Source organism: Crocodylus porosus, unplaced genomic scaffold (genome assembly GCF_001723895.1).
Source record: "Crocodylus porosus isolate Cpor-Errol unplaced genomic scaffold, CroPor_comp1, whole genome shotgun sequence".
Taxonomy (NCBI): Eukaryota; Metazoa; Chordata; order Crocodylia; family Crocodylidae; genus Crocodylus; species Crocodylus porosus.
This window is the reverse complement of record NW_017728911.1, coordinates 38,854,649-38,882,429: the sequence shown is the minus strand read 5'-3', so window position 1 is coordinate 38,882,429 and position 27,781 is coordinate 38,854,649. Positions and strand designations below refer to the sequence as shown.

Sequence of the window (27,781 nt, the reverse complement as noted above, 5' to 3'; positions counted from 1 at the left end):
AATGACTTTGGCTCTGGCTATACCAAAATCTACCTCTCCTGACCTCCCTGTTTTGACAGGTGCTATTCCCCTACAGCCAAATTCAGAGGAGCAGGCTGGCTCCAGAACTTGCTTCTCCTGATGGGTCTGGGTGGGTCACTTTCAAAGTATGGGTTTAATTTTTCTTAAATGCTTGTTTTTGTATTTTTGGTGTTTTGCTTCCCCCCCACCCTTTTTTTGGAATACCAACACGTGTAAATCTCATCCATGTTCCCATTGGGGATGCTGCAGAGTCAGTAGAACCACTATAGTTCCACAATCACCAGCAAAAACCCTAACCCAGGGGTTGGCAATGTTTTTGGGCAGAGTACCAAAAACACCCGTGACCTCGACTTGGAAGATGTTGGCGTGCCAGGGGCAGGTGATGAGGGAGCCATGAGGAGTCTGATTCTTATTGTGGCAGTGCAGCCCCGGCCTCTTCCCTGCTGTCTGTCCCAAGGCGCATGTGCCAAGCAAAATGTTTTCAAGTGCCACACATTGGCACCTGTACCAGGGGTTGCCTACCACTGCCCTAACTCCAGAGGATACTGAGAGCTGCCTGGAGTCCCTCATTTCCTCCACTAAAAATGTATTCCCATAATAAAACAAGCACAATATAAACAGTAACTTAAATTCTCATATAAATTCTCAAAAGCAAGGCCAGGCCAGCAAGAGCTGCCATGCCATGCTAAACACCTCCTCTTTGACCCGTTATTTTGGCACATATGGCATCTCACATCATATACAATTGTGAGGCTCCTGTTTTGCACAGAGATTAGATTGAAATTCTCATTTTCCTTTAAAGCCTGACCCTTGCCATTATCATAACTTCCTATTTTAATTAATCTTCCTCCTGCCTCTGCTCAGCGCAGCACTGGACGCTGATCATCATTCCACGCTCCTGGACCAGCTCCAGGAGTCATGCAGACATCGTGGTCACAATTCTGCTCCTTTCTATCAACCTCTTGATCTCTCCCCAGTGGTAGCTGTGCTTTCCCATTACAAGGTTCCCATAGGTTCAGTTCGCAAATCCTTGTCTCTCTCCTACCAATCCAGGAATGTCTGGATCTGGTTCAAATTCACCAGAGGACCAGCGCGAGGCCCAGGCACACTTAAATCTTTTAAGCAGAAAAGAGGCAGAAAAGTGATGCATGGCTCTCCAGCTTGTCTCTGTACCTAGGTGGATACTGATGACTAGAAAATGACATTTAGAGGTTTGCTTTTTGGAACTGGCTGTTACATAAAGTAGATATGTATTAGAATAATGGTCCAGGACAATGGCAAGGGTTAACTGGTTTCAAAAAGTCTCTTTGTGACAGAGTTTCCTTCAAGGCATGCAGGCAAGCAGCAAGCAGACACATAAGCTGGAAAATTGAAGACATGTGCTACACTGCTCCATAATGTGAATAGTGTACCCAAACAGAGATAAGGGACTCTACAGGTCACAGTGCCAAATTACAGAGTCCTTGGGATTTCCATTTTTGGGGGCGGACTGAATTAGGAGAAACTGGTGAACAATCAAATTAGGATGTGTGCATGTGATGGGTTTGTGAAACAAAGGAATATGCTGACAGAGCAGAATGTGGACAGTATGATGACCACAGGGAAACCAATCAATGATACCCAAAGATGAAGAGTCATCAGGAGGAAAAGGAAACAAAAGGAGGGATTTCAAATCAGCAACGGGTCCCTGAGAGGGGAGCCCGAGGCCACCACTGACAGAGGGCACACCACCGGCACGTCTCAGTCACTCCACTGGGGAGAGCCTCAGCCTCTGACCTTCAAGCTGCTGACATTTGACATTCAGGAGAGCCCCAGGGTGAAGCTGATGTACTGGCCAGACATACCTTGATGCTGTGACAGCTTTAGGACTGGTAGATATAGAATTATTTGCATTATTCTTATTTGCTATCACTGTATATCAGTAAAATCCACCTATTATTGAATGGAGAGGTCATGGTTGGTCTGAGGGTCATGGGTCCACCCAAAATAAGGTATCTGGGTCATAAATTCAATGACAACAATTTTGACTCCTAAGGTCTAATTGAGAATCTGGCTCATCATCTCCATGTCACTGTGACCAGTTATACACTGATCTCATTCAACCAAACACATAATTTGGCTCTGTTGTAAGAAGTCCTCCTTCTCAGTCCCTTCTCTTGTATCAGAATACAAAAGCTTGTGGCTTTCTATCAGCTTCCTAAACCTTAACATCTCAAAGGCAGAAGTGCTTCAAGAGAGGCATCCTCAAGCAGGACTTCATCTCTTCTAGCCCCATCTCCATGCTCAGACTTTTTGTTTGCCTCCCTGGATAAAAGCTTGACCTCCCACTCTCATGTTCCCAGAGCTATACTTGCAATCTCCCTGCCATCACCTCTGCATTCTTTGCCCAAATAGTCTGAAGAGTCAATACAATAAAATCCTTAGTTCTGCCTTAACGGTGCATATAAATCAATTTTGGCTTCACTGGAAAAAACCACTCCCATGTGCCTGAAATATGAATATGCAGCGCGTGCCCTTAGTGGGTATTTAATAAGTCAGTTATGGCATCCACCCATGTGGGCCTGAACACAATGACTGAAAATACATGAAAGCCTCATCGCCTGCAACATCTCTTAAAACTGCACGTGAACAGGAGTGCCACAGACAATTACCAAGCCCTTTAAGCTCTATTAAATACACAGATAAAAGGAAGCACAAACACAAATTACCGCAGATGATCAGAGGAAGTTTCTACCTTAGGGGATTGCAAAGCATAGTCTCATCATTATGACTGGTGCACAAGAGCATTTCTTTCCTGGTTGGACCAATACTGGTGAGCCATGGAGGAGGAGTGAATTTCAGGAGAGGAAATTAAAGAGAGTTTGCTGTTATAAAGAAAGTCATGATGAGAGTTTCCACATCAGGGACAGCAGGATACAAAAAGAGGTGTGGATGCCATTAGAATGAACTGCGAGTCAGAACACACAGGGTCATATCCCGCTTTATGGCCCTTTGTGCCTCAGTTTATTATAACAAACAATTAGCCGTTGTGTTTGCATGTACAGCGTAGGCTGAATGGGACCGGCAGCGGCTTGGACCCTGAGGCCTGTCCTGCCCAATCAATAGGTTCCATGCTAGTGAGCCCGACTGCAGGATCAGGGCTCATAATTTTAAATGATTCAGGTCAGCGCCCTAGTTACCTTCCACATCTGTGAGGCGCTGAGCACACTGCTGGAATTACACAAACAAATAGTAATTATGATAAAGAAATGTCCCATTTATAAAATAGGGTCAATCATGCTTACCTGCCTCAGAGGAATATTACACGGAGTATTAGTTAAGGTTTGCAGAGCGTGTTGTGAATGTGAAGTTTGAGGGAATGGATGTTTTAGAAACGAAATAACTTGGCTTTTACACTCTTCTATCCAAAGGTACTCACTACAGCGTACTTTGGACACGTGTCCTACAAACCTTATTTTTAAAATGGAATTTTGTTTATAGGATAATGTCAGTAAGAAGCATCTTAAGATCGGAGTATTCTTCATTAAAAGAGAAGTAAAATGTATTTTATTAGGGGTGCTCCCTTTCAGAAAGCAACCCTGTAAGTGAGGACTGGCATCATATTTATTAGAGATGAGAGAGAGACTTGATCATCCATGTACCTTCCAAGCGCAGGACATAGTCCTTGGAGGGGCAATGTGTCAGATACTAAATGCAAACTCCTCTTAGACCTAGCCCAAGCAGCTTGGAGTACATTTTATGACTGAGTTATAAAGCCCTGAAAAACAGGGTTTATAATGAAAACGCTGACACTGTCTTCAGTGTAGTGACAGCAATGTCATTGGTTTAAATTGAACTTGCTTTGTCAACCAAAAAGCACTTAAATAAAACTACAGCTAAAAAACCTCATGAAAATATGCAAACTATTTGCAACGAAGCGTCTTTAAACAGGTTTATAGATCATGCGCTGAATTAATTCACCTTTTTAACAGCAAAATAAATAAATATATGCAAACTTCACTTCACTTCATCTTTCGTAGGTTTGGCCAGTATGCTTCTTGGGCAGCACTTTCAAACTTTAAAGCACTGGTTCCCACTTCTCATCATACACAGGATCGTAGCAAAGAAATCCCAGGCAGTTCAGAGATGCAGAAACAGGCAAAAGGAACTGCGACAGTCTAACTTGAGTCACTGGTTCAATCGTCCTACCAGCCGCACAGTCCTGGTTTCCTTGATCCCGCATACCCTTTCTTGTCACTTAATGTGCTGCGACTCCATGAGCTTAGGCACCGGGCATCTGGATATGAAAGAACTGAGTGGAGATCATTTTAAAATTTGAGAACAAACTAACTGCCCTGCTCTACTTCGTCAACAGGAGCCGGGAGGGTTGTTTCACCAATCCCCCTGTCAATAGACAGTGTTACTTTAATGACAGTGACCTTGCATGGCTCTCTGAGCATCTTCTTCACCTTTCTTGAGACATTTTTCCAAGCCGCTGTCCTTGCTTTCATCATTTAACACATCAGTCAAACCACTTCAATAAAGCAGCGATCATGTTGAAGAGAGGTCTCGGAGGACCAGATGACATACCAATTAACAAAGCACACAGAGCCAAATTGTTTTGTGCATCTGACTCTGGAGATGTTAAGAGAGAGAGAGAGGAGGAGGAAGTTGGACGGTTTGAAAGAAGAGAGTAGACGGAGACCGCAGGGGTTTCCCTAATGCCAGGTGATAAGATATAAAAATCTGCATTATGCAGGTAATTGGTAACCAGCCAAATCAGTTTCCTTAACAATAATCCCTCGACAGAATCATAGAGGGAACACCAAATCTTGGAAATGATTACCCAGAAATTACTCTCATTTGAGAGCTGCATGCTGGGCATCATGTATCCCTTGAATCCACTAAGGAAGAGATAGATGCATGTGCTAGATGTTTTCTCCGTTTCCTTTAAACTATCCCAAAAAAAGAACAGGACCAAAAAATGGCCTTTTGCAATGCAATCTCATTTTAGACTCTTGTCAATTAAATTAATTTACAGAAAGCATGGAGAAGTAACGTGATTATATTTTACATCTCTCCCAAAATGTTGGGCATGCTCCCATGTTGTAAATCAGTGAAAAGTGGAATAAAATGAGTTAGCAGTACAATGTCCCTTGTGGCATACTAAAGCATGCTGCTCGTGTATATTTAAAGTTAGTTCTAATCAGACTTAGAAAAAGATTTACAAGAGCCAAATACAATAACTCAGCAGTAAACTATTTCAATCTAGTTCCAATCAATCATGCATCTGACAACAACTATTACTTATTTATTTGCAAAGACATTTCAAGTCTTGGTTAACTTGCTTCACACAAAGGGCGTATTACATCTACCAAAAGAGAACAAAAGGACATTTACATTATATTATTGTCTATTAATCTCAGTATGCTATTATCTCTCTCACTATCCATGAAAGATAGTGCAATGTTAGGACTAATTTTTTGAGATAAGGTCTAAACATATTTTTGGACAGAATTTTTTATTTGCTTTGTTTTTTAGACACGTAGCTGATGAAAAGCGTAAATCTTTTATGGAAGCATATGACAGCATAAAGGTCTTGCTAATTCCCATAGGGGCTTCAAGTATGTGATGACAGTGAAAAGAATGAAGAGATAAGCAATGGTATTGTGCCAGAGACACATGGTCGGGCAAGGCTATCAGTGATCCAGATAATGGAGTCCCACACCCAAGGGCCTCTGTGCCTCCTTAAAAAGCACTATCCACAACATCCAGTTAAAACCCATACACGTATTTAATTTTGGAAGTTGACTGCTTTGGGATATAAACGCAAGGTCTTCTATGTGTCTCCCGTTTTTCTCCTCCCACTTCCTTGTGAACCGATAGGGAAGCAAGATGCATTCTTCATACGAAGGCTGCCATTGCTGTTGCTCCAGGGGTCAGACGCAGGAAGCACCTTTCATGCATCGCTGTCATCTTTTTATCAAGTTGTTTTCCTCACAAATGGCCACGAGATTTTAAATGAGGCACAGATGTAGCAAGAAACAGTCAGCGGTTTGTTTTTATATTTTTTTTTCCCCCACCAGGCCTTAAATCAAGACCCTGGTCATCCATAAAACAATACTCGACTCTAATGCCAAACCAAAGTCACCTTCCCCTTTTCCCTGATCAGGCCCAGGGCCTAACATCACTTGTCAATGCCTCATCAAATGCCTGACAGATCTAACTCGCCCGTAAATTTAGGCGTTCTGTTTTTGTCGTTGTAATATGAGAATCCGCCTTTGTAAAGCCCGATGAAATGTATGGTTTTAGCACATTTAATGAGTACTAGGTAGATACACCTGACATTTTATTGGGTTCAAAAAGAAATGATTATGAATAGTGTGCATCAAACATGCAGGAAGGACACCCCCCCGTCCCCCCAGCTACTGTATTTCTATCTGAGCCCATCCTCTTTGAACGGCTTCATTTCAATACTGTCCTGCATGCCCATAATGGCCTACGTGAGAAGTTGCTCCAGAAAGCACTGGTGAACACTTGAGTCTGAAAGCTATATTTAACCATGGTGGAAGGAACTCATCCCACCACATCCCAGTTACTAGGCTGTATACAAGGAACTTCATTAGGGTTAGTGCTGGCATTAACGGAGGTCAGGCCTTGCATCTGCAAAACCCTACAGCGACCCACTTCTACTGGCTTGCTCTGTGCCGGCCTCTTCTCTTCTGGTACAGGAACGCCTACCTGTGCAAAGGGTGGCAAGATACCCTACTCATCCAACTCTGTGTACTCTGCCAAAGGGTTTAAGTGGCATGGAAAACCCAATATAGATTCCTCTCAACCTAACTGAATCTGACCCAAGTAACAACTCCATTCCAGATACAGCAAAGATATTTAATGATGTTAAAGATTACCCACGCTCACACGGACATACGACAGTGTACATTAACCATCATTTCAACCTTAGGATTAGCTCAGCTTTGTCAATACACCTAAAAGGACTCATAGATGTTTACATACCTCCATGAAGGAAATCCCTAAACTCCATACGTCGGAATGAATTCCATACTGTTCCCCCGAAATTCGTTCAGGCTGCAAGAAAAAGGGGAAATAGCTTCTTGAGTCCAGTCACACAACCATACATTTGTCCCCACTGATGATTAGCCCCAAGCAAGTAAACTACGCAAGAATTTTGTAGGATTCACACTGCAGTCCATCTAATTTGGTACCCAATGGACATGCTGGGTTACTGATGAATTTGATGTGTTTTCTTTGTTACCTGGATTCTGCGAGGTCAAGGGCCTTGGCTCAGGCTTGCCATATATCTAGTAATCTTGGCCAAATGCATCTATGCCAGGACTGTTCGATTCTACGTGGAACTCAATGACACGCACCTGTACAGCAAAGCCAGCGGCTACGTTTTAATGTTCCCGTTACTTCCTGCCTCGGGAGGTGGTTCAGGTACACACCCTAGACAAAGCCAGACTCTTGCTGTTAAGTAAAGGAGTTGGGGTTGAGACAGGAGTCTAACCTGCTGAAGCCAGTTAAACCAAAATAACCTTTACTGTTAACTAGATGCCCCGCTGTTTTCATAGTATCATAGTACTTAGGGTCAGCAGGGACCTAAACAGATCATGAGGTCCTACCCCTGACCCGGGCAGGAACAGGTGCCGGGATCATATCACCCCAGCCAAATATCTGTCCAGCCTCCTCTTGAAGACCCCCAAGGTAATATATTTTAATGTATATATATTTTGAGTTTTAAACCTGCAAAAAAAAGGCTTAATTCAAATATATTAATAGTAAGCTTAATGCCACATAAAATAGACCACTCTAAAATAAAATAGCTAGTTTTTACTGGAAAGCTATGATTTAAGCCTTCCCAAGGTCAAGTGCAGCATGAAACGCAGCAATAAAAGACTCCAGGAGACTCCTCTCCCTACTGTGCTGTTAATGCACCTGTCTAGCCAAGCCCCCTACAAACCTCTGGTTGTATTTTTAGTCTCTAACGATCCAGAGACCTTTTTAGAAAGCAAACTCCCAAATTAGTGCCAGTCCGACGTGCTCTGGGATGTTTACACTGTACTGCTAATCCCAGATCAAGGGCTTTTATCACAGCATGAATGTTAAGTAAAAAACACAGAGCTGCCTACATTATCTGTCAGGATAACTTTCCAGGGCTACCATACAAAAAGCAGGTGGCAAATGGAATGAAGTCCTCTGGAGCAAGGTTATTTTACACTGAGCTGCAGATTTCCTGGTGAATATTCATGCTATGTCCTTGAAGACAGCATTCACCAATATAGTTATCCTATGGTGGGTCCACACTAGAAACCTGTGCCCCTGTAACAGCACTGGGTAGAGAGGTGATTTCTACCATTTTTACACTGGCAGAAGCCCCAGCATAGAAGCAGTTACAGAGGCAAAAAAGCACTTGGCTAGTATGGGTTATTTTGTTCAAGGAACTACTTGAAGCTACACTGGAAAAAAGCCCATCTTTTGCCAATGGAAGCTGCACCTACACTAGAAGAATTTACCGGGTTAAACTACTATCCCAAATCTTTTCTACCATAAACTATTTATGTTATTCTTTACTTAGTAGTCACAGCTGATATACTGTTCAAATCTGACCATCTTTAAATGACTTACATTCCTGTTACAATAATCACAGTTTTAATATAGTAATTTCTATTTAGAAGTCCATGGACTAAAGTGGCCGTTGGCTGTCCATTGAAATGAAATCTCACTGCATAAAACTACTCGTGTTAATTCCTCTATTTAAAAAAAATTATAGAAAATAAACTGAAAATTAAAAAGTGTTGAAAGCATACAGCAAAATATAAAACAGGAAATGTATACAAGAGCCCCCTACCTACGGGGTGTTGCAAATTAGATGGCTTGCAAGCAACTATAGCATTTTTAATATAAAAATATTTTTTCTAATTAATATTATTATTAAAATTAATTATTTTTCCCTACAAAAGATATATTTTTATTGTAGATTTTCTATTTTCAATGAAAAACCATGATTTTTTTTTGGGGTGCATTTTCCTGGGAAAACTTCTACTCTTATCGATCTCTTATTGATTTGCCATTCCCTCCTCTTCTCCCCCCGCCCCCGTACTGAAATGGCTTAACATTTTTGAGTGACTGAGAAATTAAACTAAACGATGTTTAGGCAACTCTCACTGAACAAAAACTGCATAGAGCAATTATAACTAATAATTTATTAGGTAACTTTTAATTAAATATACTCTCCCTGCCCTGGTCAGCTGTAAAAATTGCCGTTCCGGGATAGATAGCCAAATCGAGTTTCTTGATTTTGGGATGCATTCATGCAGTGAAAAGAAACCTCAATGTGGGTGCCAGGAACCAGGCCTCATTTGGACTTAGCTCATCATATGAACTCAAACTGACTAATGAACAAAGGAAGGATAAAAAAATAAAATATTCCTGATAACACTTGACACCTTGAGGTGGCATTTTTGTGTCACTTCCTCCCTTGGTCATGGGGCTGCCTCCCCCAGGATGCCCCGTGGCGGACACCGTGCAGCTGGACATTTAAATCAAAGTGCTTCCCGCAGACGTAACAGATATTGCAATGGGGGAAAAGGCAGCTGATAAGAAAAATCTCCTTGGTGACCGAGAGCAAATTCGAAATCACACGAGAACGTTTTTAGTTTGTGGACATATTTAATAAAAGAAATGTAACGATGCTCTCAGAAGCATTATCTGTTAGGGCTATTTGAAGAGCTAGACTAGTAACTCAGCAACACAAGAGGGCACTCCTTCAGCCCTCAAGAAAAAGGGAGAGAGGTTCAGTGCTAGACTCCACGAGTCTCACAAACGTATTTCAGACCTCTTTCTTACTGCTGTACTATGACTTTTGCAGCTTCTCCGCACCAAGACAGGAGTACCTTGGTGGGAAGCCTGGGGTGGATTTTGCAAAGTTTCATCAAAGGAAAAAACTGCTTTCTTGCATCAAAACGAAACACCAGGGTTGAGGCTAGAGAACTTGTTAGCCATACCTGATTTTCTTTTCCTAATCTGGGCCTATTCTTACTGAACGGTTAAAAAGGAGTCTGGATACTTTCATTTAAAACTCCATAAGTCACCCACTGTACAGCAATACAAAGGGCCCGGTACAGGATTAATTAGCATTAGAGCAAAAGTGAAAATTACTGTCTCAATCCTCCAGCCTTAAAAATGCATTCATTGTCAAAAACGTGAAAATAATATTGAGTTTGGCAGCATTAACTTCAAAAGCAAGGCAGCACAGGATTAAAGCAGCTGCCGGATCTCTCTCAGTATCACTGAGCTTTGACAGTGCAAGGGCAGCCCAAATGTCCACATTTACAGGGTGATGCTACCTGCTGCACTAATAAAAGTATTGTTTTATACAGAATATACAGAATAGTTTTCAAAGCCATGACAAAGATCCGTCAATTAAAAATGCTTCTTCCAATTAACGTTATGTATCTATATTTATCTAAAAACATCTGCATTTAAAATTTAGCCATTAAATTCCAATATGCTGTTTGTGTCTATGAAGTCTTGTGAAAAGGGCTGTAAATTCCTTGGAGGAAGGACCACAATTTCTATTGTCCACATAGAGTTGGAAATTCAGTGAGGAACAAAACAGTGGCCTGAAATAGGTGCACAGAACAGATCTGCTCATCTGCTTTCACCTTTTTTAAGTGGCATGTCAAACTGCTTTGCTTTGTGGGAATATTTTAATACAGTGCCAAAGCTCGCATTCCTGAGCATTGGTCCGAAATGCCCACGGTTCGATGTTATCTTTTGGAGACTGAACAATTCATCTGATGACCAGAAACAATTCAGTCAAGAAGCAAATCAATTTGAATACCAGAAATACAGTTTTAATCCTCTCTTTTTCAATTAACAGATGGACGCATCACATTCATCCATAAACAATAAGGAAAAAAAAGTAATTTCCTTAATGTACACCTGGGAAGGAGAACTGTAATCTGGATTTGTACATTAAAAGAATAATACAATTTAATTATTAGAGCTATTTAAAGCCACTCAAAAAATGAGAGCGGAGTTAGAGAAGTTGATTCATTTGGAGGGTCGGGGTGTTGTTTAATCACAGTATTCCAGCACTTTTGGAGAATGAAGCTCAGCAATCGGGTTTGCTTATCACAAGCAATAAATTTGACTGACTTAACATTTTTCTGCTCACCTAATATTCTGATCACACAAGGCAGTTTAAGCTTTGTTAGGATGGTGACATGGTTGTTTCAGAGGCTAAGTGATGTATATACCTTGGCTAGGAAACACTTAGCAAATAAATGAACTCCCTTGCTTGTTATCTGTTAACAAAGAAGTAAATATATATAGATCCAAAAGCCTCTTCAAGGGTTTGAAAGTACACAGGCCAGCCATTTTTTGCTATTATTTGCCTTTTAGCAAATTTGGGGCCTATCTTCCTCTTTAATTTTATCTGCCCAGGCCATTTTTGCCAAAATTGGTTTTAAGCAGCAAAATAAGAACGGCATGCGATTTTTTACATTCTCAGCTGCGGAATGCAAGTTTTTGAGCCTTCAAAAAATGGCAAACGGTTGGTAGGTTTGCAGTTTTCTCTCATCATTATTGAAATCGCTACCTTTTTATTGGATCTATTGGATCAATCTCACTGGGATACACATCATTTGCCAGGCATGGGAAAAGGAAGCGAAAAGATCTCAAGCCACATGTGACGAGAGCAGGGATACAATTTTGGAAGCTTGTTCACCTCATTCAGCGAGAGTGGAAATGCAATGTGGAAACTCTCATTTAGTGACAGTGGAAATGTTTTTATCCACAGCATCTATGGGGAAGCATATAGGTAGTCTTCACAACCAATTCTGCGGGCTAACATTTCTACTTAACAAACTACAGGCACCGATTTCCCATACTGAATGAAAGTGGTGAGTGCTAACATGCAAGTTGAACAGTCGAATACTGGAGGACTCTATTTGCCCAGCGATTTCATGCACAGTAAAAAGGTGGGTACTCCTTGCTCTTTCACCCTAACTCATTTTGCAAAGCTTTTCAAAGAGAACCATGAAAAGACTTGAGAACCGGCGCTCTCGGCCAGCAGCGCTCTCAAACATGAGCCTCAATCCTAAAGAAATCAACAGGCCTGAAAGCGCAGGCTTAAATAGCTTGCTAACCTGCGACCTTGGAACAGCTTTTCCCAAAGTGTGGGCAATAACAGACCATTGGGGATCTGTCAAGCACCTGCTGGTTATTTGTGGAGAGCTAGCTTTTTATATCGTGCTGGATCTCTCCTTTCATCCCAGTTGCTACAGTGCATGAAAGGCGGCTGAAAATACATTAAAGAAACACTTTCCAAATCAGCATTGTCTCTTCCAGTCCCAGCAATGCAATGTGATCACTAACAGGAGGGAAAGTGGTGTAGGGGATAACAAAAAGGAGCAGTTTCCATTGGACACACACTATTAAGATGCAGCCTATGCTAGGAGGCAGTTGGAGAACCAGATTCAGAACATATCTTACATTATATAGACCAAGGCACTATACATATATTTCTGTTTAAATGTTATTTCTGCATAAATGCACTTACCGCCATATAAGCATTTGTTCCAACATACGTCTTGGCTATAGAATTCACCAGCTATCAGACAAAACAGTCTGTTAGAACAATATAAAGATAATGTGGAAATAAAATGGGCAATTATTCCTCATTTAACCTACAATCATCATTCCTATAAATCAACTAAAAATTATGTAAAAGGGAACAAATTTATCTACGAAGGCATTAAAAATGATTAAATCTCTCTTTTTCTTTTGAATGAGAGCTCCAATTTAAACAAGCACTGCATTACAGTTTATGGCAGATAACCTTAAACAATTCTTTGAAACAGGATACTTATAGCTTTAGTACCCCAAACTAGTCTGATATAAAAAGTTAATTTGAAGTAGGATTCAGCACGCTCATTTCTCAGTCAGCTGGCTCAAGATGTGAATAAAGCCACATTCATTACGGAAATGCAATGAGCACTAAATACGCTGGAGGGACAACAGACTTTGACAACTTATAATACAACGCTGACCTTCTCTTTGGTCCTCATGTTTGGCTGAGAGTAAAGGTGGCTGCAATTCAAATCAACATCACAGCAAGCTCATGGGTCACTATCAGAGAGGTTCTCCAGGGAGGCCCAAAATGGAAATTAATTAAAATTTGTGCTGCACATTGTCAAGGCCCACCACTATTGTTACTTCCAATATTAATTTTTATTGTGGGCCAGTTGGGCTCCCTAGACACATCTCCCACTCTGCCCTCCCTTTTGTCTGGCCAAAACGCTTTCATATCGAAGCTGCATATCAATGAAGTTTGCTATTCGTAAGTAGTAATTACAATATCAGCAGTTTTTACTGTCATTAAACAATGAACAATCATATTCTGATGAAGAAAAGTCGCTCAGAGATTAAAAATGAATAACCCTCTCCCAGCAGAGGAGAGCTTGCTGTGGGCCTGTTTGTTTTGCAGCCAGGCAAGGTCTACTCTACGAGAGGCAGGAGGGGATACCTGTGTGCTAACCCCAAAGTCGCACAGCTTCACCTGTCCTCGCGTGTTGACCAGCATGTTGGAAGGCTTCACGTCTGTTAAGGGGACAAAAAAGGACCATGAAATATGTTCTTCTCTACATGCAGTTTTTATGAGGATACAGATGTATATCAGCGTGACTGGTTTTTCACGGAAAATATTGCAAATTCAATCTCCAATGTGCAACATCCATTGCACGACAGCCCTACCATTTGAATTTTAACTTGTATTCAATTTTAACCCTGCTGCCACATTGCTACCAGTCTTGTAACAGTCCCTCTCCAAATGCTTTATGCCAAGCCAGGATGATGGAAGGGTTTATTTGTGCAATTCATCACTGAACACTACACAACACATCCCCCTCCACCAATTAATTGGGGTATGTGTGTGCATGCTCACACACACACATGCGTGCAAATGCATAATCTAGCCCTGATGCCGCCTCTATGTCTTCACAAGGCTGAACCTACGCTAAGCTGCACAGAGCCCTACCAAAATGAATGGGGCCCTATCTTTCCGGCTCTTATCTCCAGACAGGGCTTCTCCAGTGCAAACCCCAATTCTCGTGGAAGCTAACTGCCATAACCCTACCAACATCAGCGGCTGCAAATACATCAAATGTTAACACTACAAGAGCCTTTCCCTCCAGAGACCACAATGTTGAGCCCGACACGCAACAGAAGTAGGTAAGATGACCATGCACTGCCTGCGGACACTCCTGAATGCTCCTTTCACCTGGTTAAATGCAGTGTACCCTTCCCTCTAGCCGGCACGCGCGAGACGTGACTTAATGCAGTTCTGACCCCAACTTGCAGAGATGAGAGAACAGTGCCTGGGTCTAATGACAGCCCTCTCATAGCATTATGAATTTCAAGTGTCTCTGTTCCTTCTTTAAAAGTGAGCAGTAGTTGGGTGCAGATGGCTGAAAACCAGTTACAAGGGAACCTAATTTTGTTTATCATTAAGTTTGTCTTGGCTTAGCAGATGTTTTCTGGGTATCGGAGTAGCTTGCTTAATTTGTCTCTGTAACGTAAAACGTATAACTTCAATTAACAAGCTGATTAAATGCTTTCTTATGTTTGGGGTAAAAAAAAAAAAGCCAGATTTTTGTTTTAAAAAAGGGGGATATTTAATAGCTTGTTTACCATTTCAGTAGCGCGCCGAGTATCTGAACACAGTATTAACGATATTAAACCCTCAGTTGGAGACCAAATTCTGATTGAGAACCATCCAAGTGGTCAGGAGACCCTTCGTGCCCTTTCACCCAGCATCTTAGCACTACGGTTTTATTGAATGAGCTTTTTCTAATACAAATATTGGGAAGACACTGAGGTTTGGTTGCAGCGACTCATTTAACGACACACATCTCACTGCTGGTGGGTGACCATTTCCAGGTCAAGTAGACCGTAAGCGTGGCTCCACTGTGACTGCCCAAGTAGCAGCGATGAGTTGTACAGTAATCCTATTTGTTATATTTAATTGTTTTCTGAAAATATGTCAGCCGATATATCTACCTAGTTATTATGGCTGCACTGCATTCTAATGAACTAAACAGCAGGTACAATTACATATGCAGAATATGCTGACACTCAGCGTTACGAATTCATCTGTTTATGGCAGGCGTGCATTTAAAGGAACACTACAGCGAAACATGGAGGCTCCATGTCGCATTGCCAAGTGCTGCAAATCATTCTAAAAACAGTCCTGGATTTTAAAAAGGGCTAATTAACAGCCCAATAAACTCAGTAATCAGCTCAACGAGGTCAGAGTGAGACAATTCTTGGGATCAAGGCTGCGTGGGGATGTCTTAGTTCAGCAGCCAGTGAGCAGGATCACATGCAGGTGCCTGGCTGGCCGGCTGCAATTATCTGCAAGAAATGCACCCTAGGCTCCTCTCTCCGCTCCCCCCACCCCAGCACCTGCAGAGCAGGCAGAGGAGGGGCAGGAGACAGCAGCTGGGAGGATGTGTGGCACAAGAAAACAGGTGTGCTAGAGAAAGCAGGACCTATGGGATTTTTGCAAAGGTCCCCAAGGACACCGGGTCTTGAGGCAGCACTGTGTCAATCACAGATGGACCGAGGATTTTAACGCATCATCACAAATGTAACAAAGCACATTTTGCTCCAGGTTAAAAGAAGCTAGAAGCTTTATGAGTATGCTAGGGGCCTAGGGCTCTACGATTCAGTTTAAGATTGAAACAAAAGACAAATATAACTTCACTGGAATGCACATTCATTTGCTTTGTGATATATAATGGAATGAAACAGCACAACACTGGGGAAAAAAGATGATTTCATTAGTCTTGCAGTCATTGGACTTAAACATGCATCTCTTTTTCAGATTCGTTAAAAAACAAAAGTTAGGCTTCTTGAGCATCTTGACAGTGCATGCAATACTTCACTGACAGTCATTTCCACACCTGAGTTTTAGCTGGAGTTAAAAACAGTCTGCTGGGCTGTGAAATAGGAGCTGTGGTCCCAGGAGCAGCCAACAGACAGCAGAATTGCCGCAGAAAAGACAAGTCGACTAATGAAACATCAAGACCATTAAAAAGGAGAGAAGGCCATTAATACCTGTAGAATAGGAGTTTAAAAGGAATCAGGTAGATGATAATGAGCCATGAAATCAACAGACTCCCATCCCTGCTGCCTGAACAGAAATGGTGCTGCCACTGCCAGGCAGGCAGCTGGCTTTACTTTTACTGTGGCTGGACCAGAGATCAGAGACTGCTCTCCTTCTGGATCCACCCTTGGTCTCAACGTGCCCCTGAACTTGGACGGGCACACGGCCTCTTACCGTTAGATCTGTAATGGTGCAGCAGTTTAACAGCGACGACATGCACAGATTGTATAAACTGGATTGGTCCCTCCATGCTCCGTGACAAACTCCCCGCTAACTTCAGTTAGGTTGGAGTTTGGTTCTCGGGCTGGCCGGTCAGCCCTCCTTACACCTCTGTATCTTCCGCAGCTTTCTACAGCTTTGCAAACCCCCTGGAAATGCTGCTTCCAGGCACAGAAGAAGGTCGGACTGGATCAACGATAGGGCCCTACTGAATTCACGGTGGAAGTGGGCTGCGCAGCAGCTCCTTTAATCTTGCAGCTCCTCCCTGGCACGACGCTTCTCCTGGGAAGGGGCAGTCCCACCATGCGATGGAGATGCTACATTTAACAGTGATGTGCTCACAACCACATTCTCCTTTACAACTTTTACCCATCGCAGAAGCCCGAGGAAAGCACAGCAAGAGGCAGAGCGATCTTACATTGCTCCAGAAGCTGCTCAGAGAAGCGTGTGTGGCTCAGCATTGCACTCTCCTTCCAGCTACCCCCGGACCAGTGCAATGCATTGCACTTAGTCTGACCTGCCCAGTCCGGGGCCCAGAGCCCAGGCTCTACCCAGTCAGCGCCCAGTTTCATCCTCTCCTGCTCTTCTTTGTTACGTGGCCCCAAGTAGGATAAATAGAAACATCCGCAATGCATTGCTGCTTGATACTCCTGTGGGCAAGGCTGGAGTGGTCTGTCAGAGATGTGTCGGAGAGGGGAAGGATAAAGCCCCACAGAGGTTAAAGCCTGTTGCTGTCAAAGCAGTCGCTCAGAGTGCATTTTGTCTCCGCAATTTAAAACCCACCAAAAATAGTGTATTTAGACAGATCACTGCTATAAACCCTGTTGCTCCTGAGGTTTCGCTGGGGCAAAAAGAAGCAAGAGTCACAGACGGAAATTTCATTCCGCGTACCCTGTATTCAAAGCGAGGAGAAAAGAAAAGCACCCAATGGGTAAGCTGGTCTTCTTGTGCTGTAAACCACTTCAGCTAATGGGTTAATTTTTTGTTTTGTTTTTTTAGGAAAAAAACAACAAATGTGCATAAATAATGTTCTGCACCATCTGCGTGTGATTAATATTACTGTTTAGAAGTGGAAGAATTTAAACAAGAGCCAAAAGGGGTCATTATGCTCCCATCACTTGAGCTTGCTTACTACAAATGATTTGTATGAAGCATCATTATGGAGGAAGAACAAGTTCTCTTTATGATGTATCTGCCTAAGTTGATTCATCTCCCTGCAGATAAATGGGACCTACGTGCTCTTACTTACCAGTAAATAGAACTGTCAGAGGGTCAGGATTCTGAATACTGCACGTCTCAGTCATTTTATTCTTATTCAAAGGCAAACAGATTAATGATTTTGAATTAAATGGATTTCTAAAAAGTCTCTTGACTTCTTCTCCCTTTGACAAATAAGCAAATACAATACTCCAGGTTCAAGGAACATGAACGGTAGGAAAACATAATTTTAGCTATGGACAGCTCAGAGAACATTGCCGATAAAAACAAAGCAGCAGCTGGAGGAACAAAAATACTTTCTTGCAGCACTGACCTCATTGGCATGCTTTCTTTGGAGGCTAGGGGATTTTTTTCCCCCCCCCTCCCCAAGCCTGAGTGGCACATAAGACTCTCTTTATACCTGGCATATTTGCTTGTACATTACTGTACATGGCGCTAAATTAATTTCTGTAACCTGGCACGATTAAAAAAAATGTTGCAATGGGCATGTTATCCTACCACCAGCTTGTGTCGTCTTGTTTCCCTTTGCAATCGCAAGCCAAAAAGTGTGCTGCTGTTGGAAGATGGAAATCAATCACCAAGCCTATTCCTAGTGGTACTGCAAGGGCGCCTGGCATTGGCAGCCAGCATTTCTTAGCTCCATGTGTTTTCTAGTTTCCAAATGTAGAAACCAGTTAAATCCATTTCCACTTCGCTATCTTTTTAGGAATGTTGTTCATATGTGTTGGCTGGGGCTCTGGAGCCTCCCCTTCCACCATTTGGGGCCTGGAATATGGGCACGCATACATACCATTTCCAATCTCTCAGATAATTTGGAAGACTCGGTTCAGATTTGAACATTTGTGGTTATGCTTTATTACCCAATTTAGTTGGACATTGCCTGTCAAGAAGTTAGACTTTCTTGGAAAGTCTTACTACTGGATATAAGCAGTGGAAGTTCATCTCAGAAAGCCTTTTGCAATTCTACTTGGCTGAGGATTTCCGGAAATCTTACCTGGAGATCCATGCAGTGGTTCACCATGCTTTGGCTGCCTGCAAGCCGCCTCCACTGAAAGGTGGTGCTACACGTAAGTGACAAGAAGCAACTTGATATATCGAGTGGGAGGGCCCTGACTGAATAGTCTGCCGAGCACACACACACAAAAAAGCACGAGACCTTGAGCGAGGAGGCCGTGCATGACAGCAAGCAAACACGGACACACAAGAGAGGCCAGGTTCCCAAAGATACTCTTCTGTTAGGTGCCTAAACCCGCACTGATGTCAATGGGATACCAAAGGAGGGCTGCATGCTTTTTTTTGGATCCAACCTGAAATCCAGGGCTGAAGGTTTTATATGCCAAAATTGCTTTTGAAAATGGGACCTAGGTGCTTTTGAAAAATCTTACCTACCTTACTAAGGATTCAGAATGAGGGCTGACACACTGAAATGCTTTGCTGCCCTTGGTGAAACGGAGATAACACTGGGATGTAGAATAAGAGCACAGCTAGAGGAACTAGCTGTGTGCAGGCTCACATGCTGCATGTACACATGCACGCTCTTAGGTAACATTTAACACGGACACTCCTCCTTGATGAGCAGGCTTTAACAGAGAAAACAAGAAAAACTGACTGGTTATTATGTATATGATCTCTAATTCCTTCTTGAACTTAATGGATTAGGTTTATTTCTTCTGCAAACTTTGACTTTGTACAAGATGAGCCCAGTTTGATTGCTAATTTTGTTTTAAATCTAAGTTAATTTCTCATTACCCTTCCATTTCTATCCTTTATCCTCAGGGGAAGAGAGAGCAGTTATCATTGGGACATTCTCACATCTTCCAAAGAAGCTGTCTAGGTGTTAATCTTTTGTTTATGTTTGATGTGGGGATGATGACTATGACTACAGCTTTAGGTTTATTAATATGCATGGCTATCACCTCATTAGTTGCAAGGTATGTTTTGAAGTTAAGCTGTAATATTTGCTGAAATGTCTGATCTTGAATAAAAGACTTGCTCATTGTTTGTTTTCTTTGCTTTTTTCCATCCTCTCGTCAGAAACTGCCCTGTTTGTTGCACTGTATTATGCATCTTTTCCACCAGGACCACGTCTACCTCTCGGTTATCATCGCTGTGGAATTCCTTGACTCCTTTGCCTGTAACAGCCTCCCCTGGGGCACATTTTGTATGTGATAACAAAGGAGTCAGGTTTAAATTTTCTTCCACTTCCCTATTGTTGCATTAAAATCCGTCTACTGCTACAGGAGACTACTGTCAAACAGGCATCCTGCTTTGTACTGCCTATTATGTAGCCATTTATACAGATACAGTGCGGACACATCTGCACCCAGAGGGGTGTTCATTTGAAACAGAGATTCCTTGAGGGAGCACTGCTGGACCCAGGCATGTTAATTAGCGCCCTATGCAGCTTGGCTCTCACTTTTTGCAAGGCAGCCACAGATCAAGGGCAGCTGAACCTGAAAAGAGAAGCGGGATCCGTTTCTGTTTTCCTTGTCGGACCAGACCCATCTCACACGTCCCAGAAGACACCAAGGTGCTTTCCAATACAAGCAACTCAAAGCATCACCAGTCCTCAATACGACTTGTAAAATCAAGACCATGCAAGTCATGTAAAAGGATGCCCTACAGAAATGGGCAGAAAAAGATCTGATTCTGCTTCTAAGCCCAAGGCAGAGAAGAGGTATAGATATCACATTTACGTAGCCTGTAGTTTGAGTGTGAACACAGCTGGCTCTGAAAAACCAACCAATACAGCAGCCATTCACTATACTAACACTCATTTTAAAGTACAAATTGTACTTTAAATTCTTGTTGCACTTTGCAGGGGCTGATGGTACTTGGCCATCGTGCCATGAGAACTGTGCAGCCTGCTCAAAATATGCTCCCTGCACTGATGCTTCTTCCATTAACACTTCTGTTGCTGATTGCTCCGTTGTCCCATCTCATCAGAGAGGAACGAAGTGGGGTCTTCAGAGCTAACTTCATGAACTGGCTATGCTGGGGCTGGTTCAAACGCCCAGGAACTGGCATTGCTCTGTGTTTTGGTAATGAGGTCTAGAGTTTTCACATGTACGTGGCCGTTTTTAGGTCCACTGCAGTCATCCTATGCTCAGGATAGTTCAGCTGTGAACTCCTTGCCTCTGGGGAAATTCAGGATAAAAGGTGAGATCTGTAAGCTGACTACCCCAAACTAAAGCATCCTTAGGAAACTGCATCTAATGCAAATATTTCAACTGCAGCTGAGGACAAAGGGAAGACCAAACCAGTAATGTGAACAAGCGCTTGCATCCATGCCAAGCATTGCATTTCTAAGGAAGAGCCTAAAGGCATGAAGCACTCAATGCCCTTTGGCTGCTCTGAAAAACCCAAACTTCATTACAGATCTAACGAACGAGAGCCAAAAGTTCTCAGGAGCTGCAAACACTGCTGGCATTTCCTTATGACGAGTTGCTGTTATAGCAGTAACACATCAAAGCCTGGTCTCCATTGTGCGAGGTGCAGAGACTTTACATCCCAAATTCAATGCAGCAGCTTTGAATTTAGGTTCTAAAATATTCTCATCTCTTCCCTCAATTAGACTTTCCCTTCTCCTCCCTTTAATCACAAATAAGGTCTGTTACTGCACCCTCCGACTGTGCACAAGGACTGAGTGAGCAGATGGGTTAAATTAAATGGTATTGTTAGCAACATTAGGAACCATCACTGTTACTTTCCAACACTTTAGGAACATTACAAATGCAAAGAGTTTCTTCTTTTTTTGCCACACCACTTGCTACTTAACCCTTTCCTTGTTCTTTAATATCCACATTCTTCCATGATAGATAATATTCTGTTTTTGAAAGAGTTAGTCAATATGGATCCATTTAGTCATGTTAGCCCAGTTACTAGGAACCCCTGAATGTTATTTAAAGTAGTGAACAGGTGAAAAATTAAGAGATACCAGGGATAATGTAAGAGCAATACAAATTACCTTGGGAATATGAACAGGCCACTACGCTGAAAATGGATTAAACTTAACCTTCAAGTTAAGTTGATTTAAACCTGCCTATGCTATTTTGAAGGACCATAGGCCAAGATCTACAAAAAAATGTTAGTGCCTAAAGATGCAGTGGTACATAGGAGATTTTCAAAGGAACTTCTTTTGAAAAAGAGGCACCTAATTCCTGCTAATTTCAATGGAATTTAGACTTCCTCTGCTGCGTTTGAAAATCCCACTCGGTACCAAAATACCTTTAAATTCCTATCCTACGTCTCTAGTATTATGCTTGTTTTAGGGAAAAATAGAGAGCAGAGGAAAGCTGTTAAAGGCCGTTATCAGAGTATCTGACCAAGGCTGTTAAGTAACATTCATTCTTCTCTTTACTCAGAGAGAAGACCTTTACTCACAGAGAAATAAGGCTGGGAGGGACTCGAAGAGATCATCTAGTCCAACCCAGGGTCGAACTTGCAATCTTGGTCTATATAACCCTAATGATGTCAGTGGAGTCACGTTAGGGAGATCTTTAAAGAACAGCGTTGCTAAACAAGTTAATGCAATAGTCACTTGAAAACAGAAAGAATAAATCCGTCACTCACCTCTGTGCAAAATCTTTAAACTCCATAAATAGGTAAGGCCTTTAACAACCTGCATTTAAAAACAAAGGGGAACAGTACATATTAAAGGTTTATAATAGGGACTGGTAAGGATCTCAGTTGGTCTTAGTTTGTATGTACTACTAGGGCTTGCCAGACAAAAAGTCCATTTTCAAAACATCCCGAAGTTTCAGAACATAAGGTGAAAGGCCCACTCTCCCCACACCACACCTACTGTTCCTTCCGGACCAGAGAAACAGCCTTAACAAACTTTGCTAAAATCAAAAGTGCTCTGTAAAACACTTGTGTTTAGTAACATCTTCCAACAGAAAAGTGTCATCAGCATTTTCAAAACCACCCTGGCAGCAGAAAGATTGAAGAATAGACCTATTTCATTCTGAGCCACCTATTCACCTTCCCTTCCTGGTTTCAAAACATTTCCATTAATTCGACAGCATCAACTCCACACATAATATATAGTTATACCTGAATATGTTTAATAATACGTGAAATAGCCTAGTATTGAGAGGATACTACTTTTAAGGAGTGAGTTTGCCCCAGATGGCAGATTTCCCCAATCATTTACATAACAGCAGTTTTGGTTTCTTTGGTTTCTACAGTAAGAAGATAGATTTTTTTTTAATGCAGGATTTCAAAGCTGAGGATTAACAGTCTTGGCCACACAGATTCGCGGGGCTAAATCCCCACGCATCTTACCAATTACACAGTGAATGACATAGGTAGGTAGAAACACTCAGAAGACTTCTGAGCATGGGATCAGGCAGGTGTCTGATACCGAGGCAGAAGAAGGGACATCTTTTGTTACCCTCGGACGTACAGGTCCATCTCTGAGTAAATCCCACTTGCAAAACTGGACCAGAGCACCAAGTCCTACATCTCTCATTTGTGGTGTAAAAACTGATGCTGTGGCAGCAATCTGTCGTGCATGCACTTTGGAAACCCAGAAGGTGCTGTGGGGAGAGGTGAGGCCAAAGCTGAACTGCTTTTCCGTTGAGCGGAGCAAACTCCTTCTTGACCCTGCTCTAAAACCCAGGGTAGGTGTCTGACATGATCTGAACGGGATGGCCATGAATCTGATGGAGGAAGGTGACCTTCCTAGACCAGACCTTCACAGAATCAGAGACGAGGAGGGCTGGAAGGGACGTCAGGAGGTCACATCTAGTCCAACCCCCTGCTCAAAGCAGGACCAGCCCCAACCACATCATCCCAGCCAAGGCTCTCACCAGGTCTTAAAAACCTCCAAGGATGGAGACTCCACCACCTCTCTAGGTGACCTCTTCCAGTGCTTTACTCTCTTCCTCATGACAGAGTTTCTCCTAATATCCAACCTCCACTTCTCTTGCTGCAACTGGAGCCCATTGCTCCTTGTCCTGTCATCTGCCCCCACAGAGACCAGTCCAGCTCCCCAGACTCCTCTGAGTGCCAGGACACTGATGCAGAGCTTTGTCTTATCCTGAGTCCAAAGGCCCTTTGCTGGCAGATGGCTGATATGTGCTCCCCATCCCACGAGGGAAGTGTTTGTTATAACCAACACCAAAGGGGCAGAAGGAGGAGCAAACTAAAGCATGCACGGCTTGAGTTCTTGGAGGAAGGCATGGACCCCAGAAGCACTGGGCAACAGAGTTACGGGAACGTGATATGGGTTTAGAGGCCAGGAAGCAGATCCTTAGGGACTGGAGAGTGACCCATGACTCTTCGAGGGAACTGAGTGCCTGATCGCATTTAGACAGGTCCCTCCCTCCCTCAAAGGGCAAATCTTCAACTAACTCCCGGGCCTCTTTAGATGAACTGGAACTGCAGGGACAGCACCACTATGACAAATGGACTGAGCGGCTGTGTCTCTTGCACCCAGGACTTGGTAACCAGCAGGCACTCTGAAAACACAGGTAGGAAAGACCGTGCCTATCCATGAAGGTGCCACTTTGAGCTCAGCTGCCTGGAGTCATGACGGGGGCTCGATGAAGAGCTGAACGCTTGCAGACGCGTGGCAAACCCCTTTACCAAACAGGTCTGAGGATGAGGAGATGGGATGTGAATACAACTACGCCACATCTTAAGACAGGACCCTGTACTTGCCCATATGCTTAACTGGTGGGGCTAAGGGAGCATCTTAGCCCAATCAAGGATGGCATCACTGATGGGGAATGACCCAGATGGCCTGGGCTGGTGGTGAATGTCCACCGAACCTCTAGGAATTTCTCCAGTGACACCTGTAGGTCCTTGGCAACTCATCGCAGGAAGTCCAGCAGGGCCAACACACCTGTAAGACGAGGAGCTACGGTCTCCATGGAGGACAAGAGCTCAATTCTCTTGAGCAGCCCGATCACGGAGGCTGGAAAAGACCAGCCAGACCACGGAGGCACGTGAGCTGAAAAAGTTGCTGATGAATGTGACACTGGATATCTGGGCCAGCGCCTGCAGTCAATAGATGGCTGAACCCCCAATGCCAAACCGTCAGGAGGAATAAGGTGCAGGAGGCACTTGTGACCAGTGTGCTTGAGGATGCTGCAGAAACACCCACTATTGTGTGAAGCAAGACGGTCTCGTAGGAGAACGTACAGAGGACATCAAGTGTGAGCCATATTCCATGCTGGGCTGTAGCCGTAAAGACCTAGGGTTGAAGAATGGGGGTGAAAGGCTCTGCACAGGGTGCACAGGATAAAAGGCTGCAGACGGTGCTGGATCTGCCAGCTGCAGAGCAAAAATGTTGTTACAGGGAGGTACTACATAGACCAAGGCTTAGAAAATGGTGCTGAGGTCAGTGCCATGAACCATGGTACTAGACAGGGAATCCATGGACCTTGCCTTTGGACCACAAAGAACCCGATTACTGTGCTGCTTAATGCCAGGCAACTTGTACATTAAAATTACTATGCTCCTTATGCTCCAACTACAGTGCCTCTATGTGTGGTGGTGCACCATACTCAGTCCAGCTGGATCACTGTTGGCAAGTGCCACTAGGAATATTATAATGATAATTACTGATATAATGATCAGCAACAAACGTCATGCAGTTTTCCCTTACTTCCCAGCTTTCTTGATTACATTCAGAAGGCCAATGACTAATCAGTGAGCTATCTAAGACAGCAGTCCTGTCTCATCTTAGCCTTTTCTCCCTAGATTTTGTGGGGCCATCCCAATCAATATCTACGTAATTAAAACCCCAATAAGTTCCTGCCATCTTGTCACTGTATTTTTCCCCAATCCACTTTTTCCAGCAGCTCTAGGGATCTGACAACATCTAATAAACCAGTTTCTATTTTTGCTCACTTTTTTCCCCTGACCATTTCTGCTGTGTCAGCCAATTTTTCTTTTCTTTTTTTTCAATAAACCTTTTCACCAACTTCTGCAGTCTCTAACGTGACATTCAACTCCCTTACCTCACTGACGGAGGTCTCTTTGTACTTCCCAAGAACAACAGATCATTTTAGATAGATTGGAAAGTGGCATGAAGTGTGCAGATACAGCAGTGGCGTTCTTTTTGGCCAGGGAGTAAGCCAATATCAAATTAAATTACTACGGTTAAAGTGATCAACCAGAAACTTTAAAAAAAAACAAACCCAAATCATTAGAAGGCGTGAAAAGGCAGAATCATTTCCAGGCTTCCTCTTGGATTGGAGGATCAGTCTAAAAATCTCATTCACTCAGTAACCAAACACAACACAAGTGGAGCCTGAGCCTCTTTTGTATGAATGATGATTTTGAATCCCAAGTAAATTGCTCTAGATGGCATCTTCATCGTGCTACACTCTCACAGTCTTAATCCAAGAGTCTTGTGGCCTCAGATGGTAATTACCCATCACAAAAGGCCTTAATCATATTCCATATATCCCCTTGCTGTGGCCTTGTTCATGCTAGCCTTTCAGAAAGCAAAACAGAGGAATCCTACTTGCACACTGTTTTGAAAACTGTAAGAATAAAAGCATCATTGCTAAAAAATATATAAAATAAAATAAATGGCCTTTCAGGCTTCTCCAAACCAATTAAAATGGCTGGGGTACAAGCAGCTTCTCTCCTCACTTAACATACATTTAGACCATTTAAACATCTTGTAAAATTTTTAACATTTTTGCAGGCTATTTTAAACATTTTTATACGAGAAGAAAGCAAACATTTGCTAGGAGAGAAATAATCGGTTGAGTGTTATTAATCATCTTTATTAAGTAGCATGTGCTGAATAAAAGGCACACTCTTAAACTAACGATTACAGTTAGATCACCTCAGCAACAACAAAAAAAATGGAAGTTTGAAGTGGCTTCTTTTTTTTCCTACATTGCTGTGTTTCCAAGCTATAAAGCCAAAAAAACACACGCAAATTATTTTTATTCACTGACACTAAAAGAGATGCCACTTCCCTATTAAGGATGGACATTGGGGATTACGCATTCTTCTAAAAAATAAAAAAGGCACCGGCATAGATTATGTTTTGATTGAATATCTAGGAGGCATTACTAGTATTCAGTAAAGTAGGTTTTGCAACAATGACTTGACAAAGCCTTGACACAAAAAGTACTTCTACCTGCTGTCAATCACTCACTCTCTTGACAGTTCAAGTGCACATCCTTTCAGGGAGAGCTTCAATCAACATTAGCACTCAAAATACAGTGCACAATGTCACTGCTGCAGAAATTGAAGTGAAAATAAATGTGTGAAATGGCAAGCAAAGGTAGAACAGTATCAGCCACAGAGGAGCCTGAATACTTACGCACGGGAGGAGGAGATCATTTGGCCACACTGAGGACAGCAGTGCCTCTCTCGGGGGTCTCAAGTTGTCCTTTTCCCTTGGGAAAAAAATAAATCCCTCTCCATTCACCCAGAAGGCAGGAGGTGGCACAGAGAAAAAGAGGTTTCACTGTCTCTCAGAAACTGCGGGCTCTTCCAGGGTGTTGTGGCGAGCACAGAGACATCTTCTGCCTTTGGAGGATCACCGCTAACTGCTGCTTCAGTCTCTCAGTGTTAGCAACTCTCTTCTCCATGGTGCAGCCAACATGTCTTTCTTGTTACCTAGGCCCCTGTTCAGATTTCTCTTCCGTTCCCCTGGCCCCATTCTTCACCACTCCCTCTTCCCCCTGACCCCTCCAGCACGTCTTACTACATCCAGAAGCATCAGCAATCCCTCACTTTGAGGATGATCACTGATGGAACAACAGGCAAATCCAGAACAACTATTACTGATAGACCTACGAATTTGGACAACATTCCCACCCTATCAAATACTTGGCTTTTAAAGTAATATTTAAGAAGGAAAAGCTTTTGAGAGAATTATCCTGGCACATGTCCACGAGGGGCCAGCAGGGGAGATCATACTTAGGGGCAACCAACACAGGTTCATTAGCGGCAGGTCCTGTCAGACCAACGTGGTGGCCTGTGGTAGCAGTGGACATCGTCTTCCTGGACTTTCGGAAGGCCTTCAACAATGTCTCTCACCCTGTTCTCATTAAGAAACTGGGGGCTGTGGTGTCGACACCCACACAGTCAGATGTGTCGCCAACGGGCGGGAGGGCCGCACCCAGAGAGGGGGTGGACGGGTCATTTTCAACCTGGAGGGACGTGGGCAGTGGG

General features: G+C 43.0%; 1 protein-coding gene across 2 annotated transcripts in view; it reads right to left on the bottom strand.

Annotated features, from left to right (window-relative positions):
- MAP2K5 (mitogen-activated protein kinase kinase 5) overlaps positions 1-27,781 on the bottom strand; it is a 182,549-nt gene that overhangs the window by 70,840 nt on the left and 83,928 nt on the right. Inside the window, exons 13-16 of one of the 2 annotated variants that reach the window (XM_019533862.1) lie at positions 22,202-22,250; positions 13,586-13,626; positions 12,587-12,637; positions 7,018-7,089 (exon numbers count right to left, since the gene is read on the bottom strand). In XM_019533862.1, coding sequence (XP_019389407.1) covers positions 7,018-7,089; positions 12,587-12,637; positions 13,586-13,626; positions 22,202-22,250 — 213 coding nt within the window. Of the gene's footprint in view, positions 1-7,017; positions 7,090-12,586; positions 12,638-13,552; positions 13,627-22,201; positions 22,251-27,781 lie in introns of both variants that reach the window. The other variant, XM_019533861.1, reaches the window with a different exon arrangement.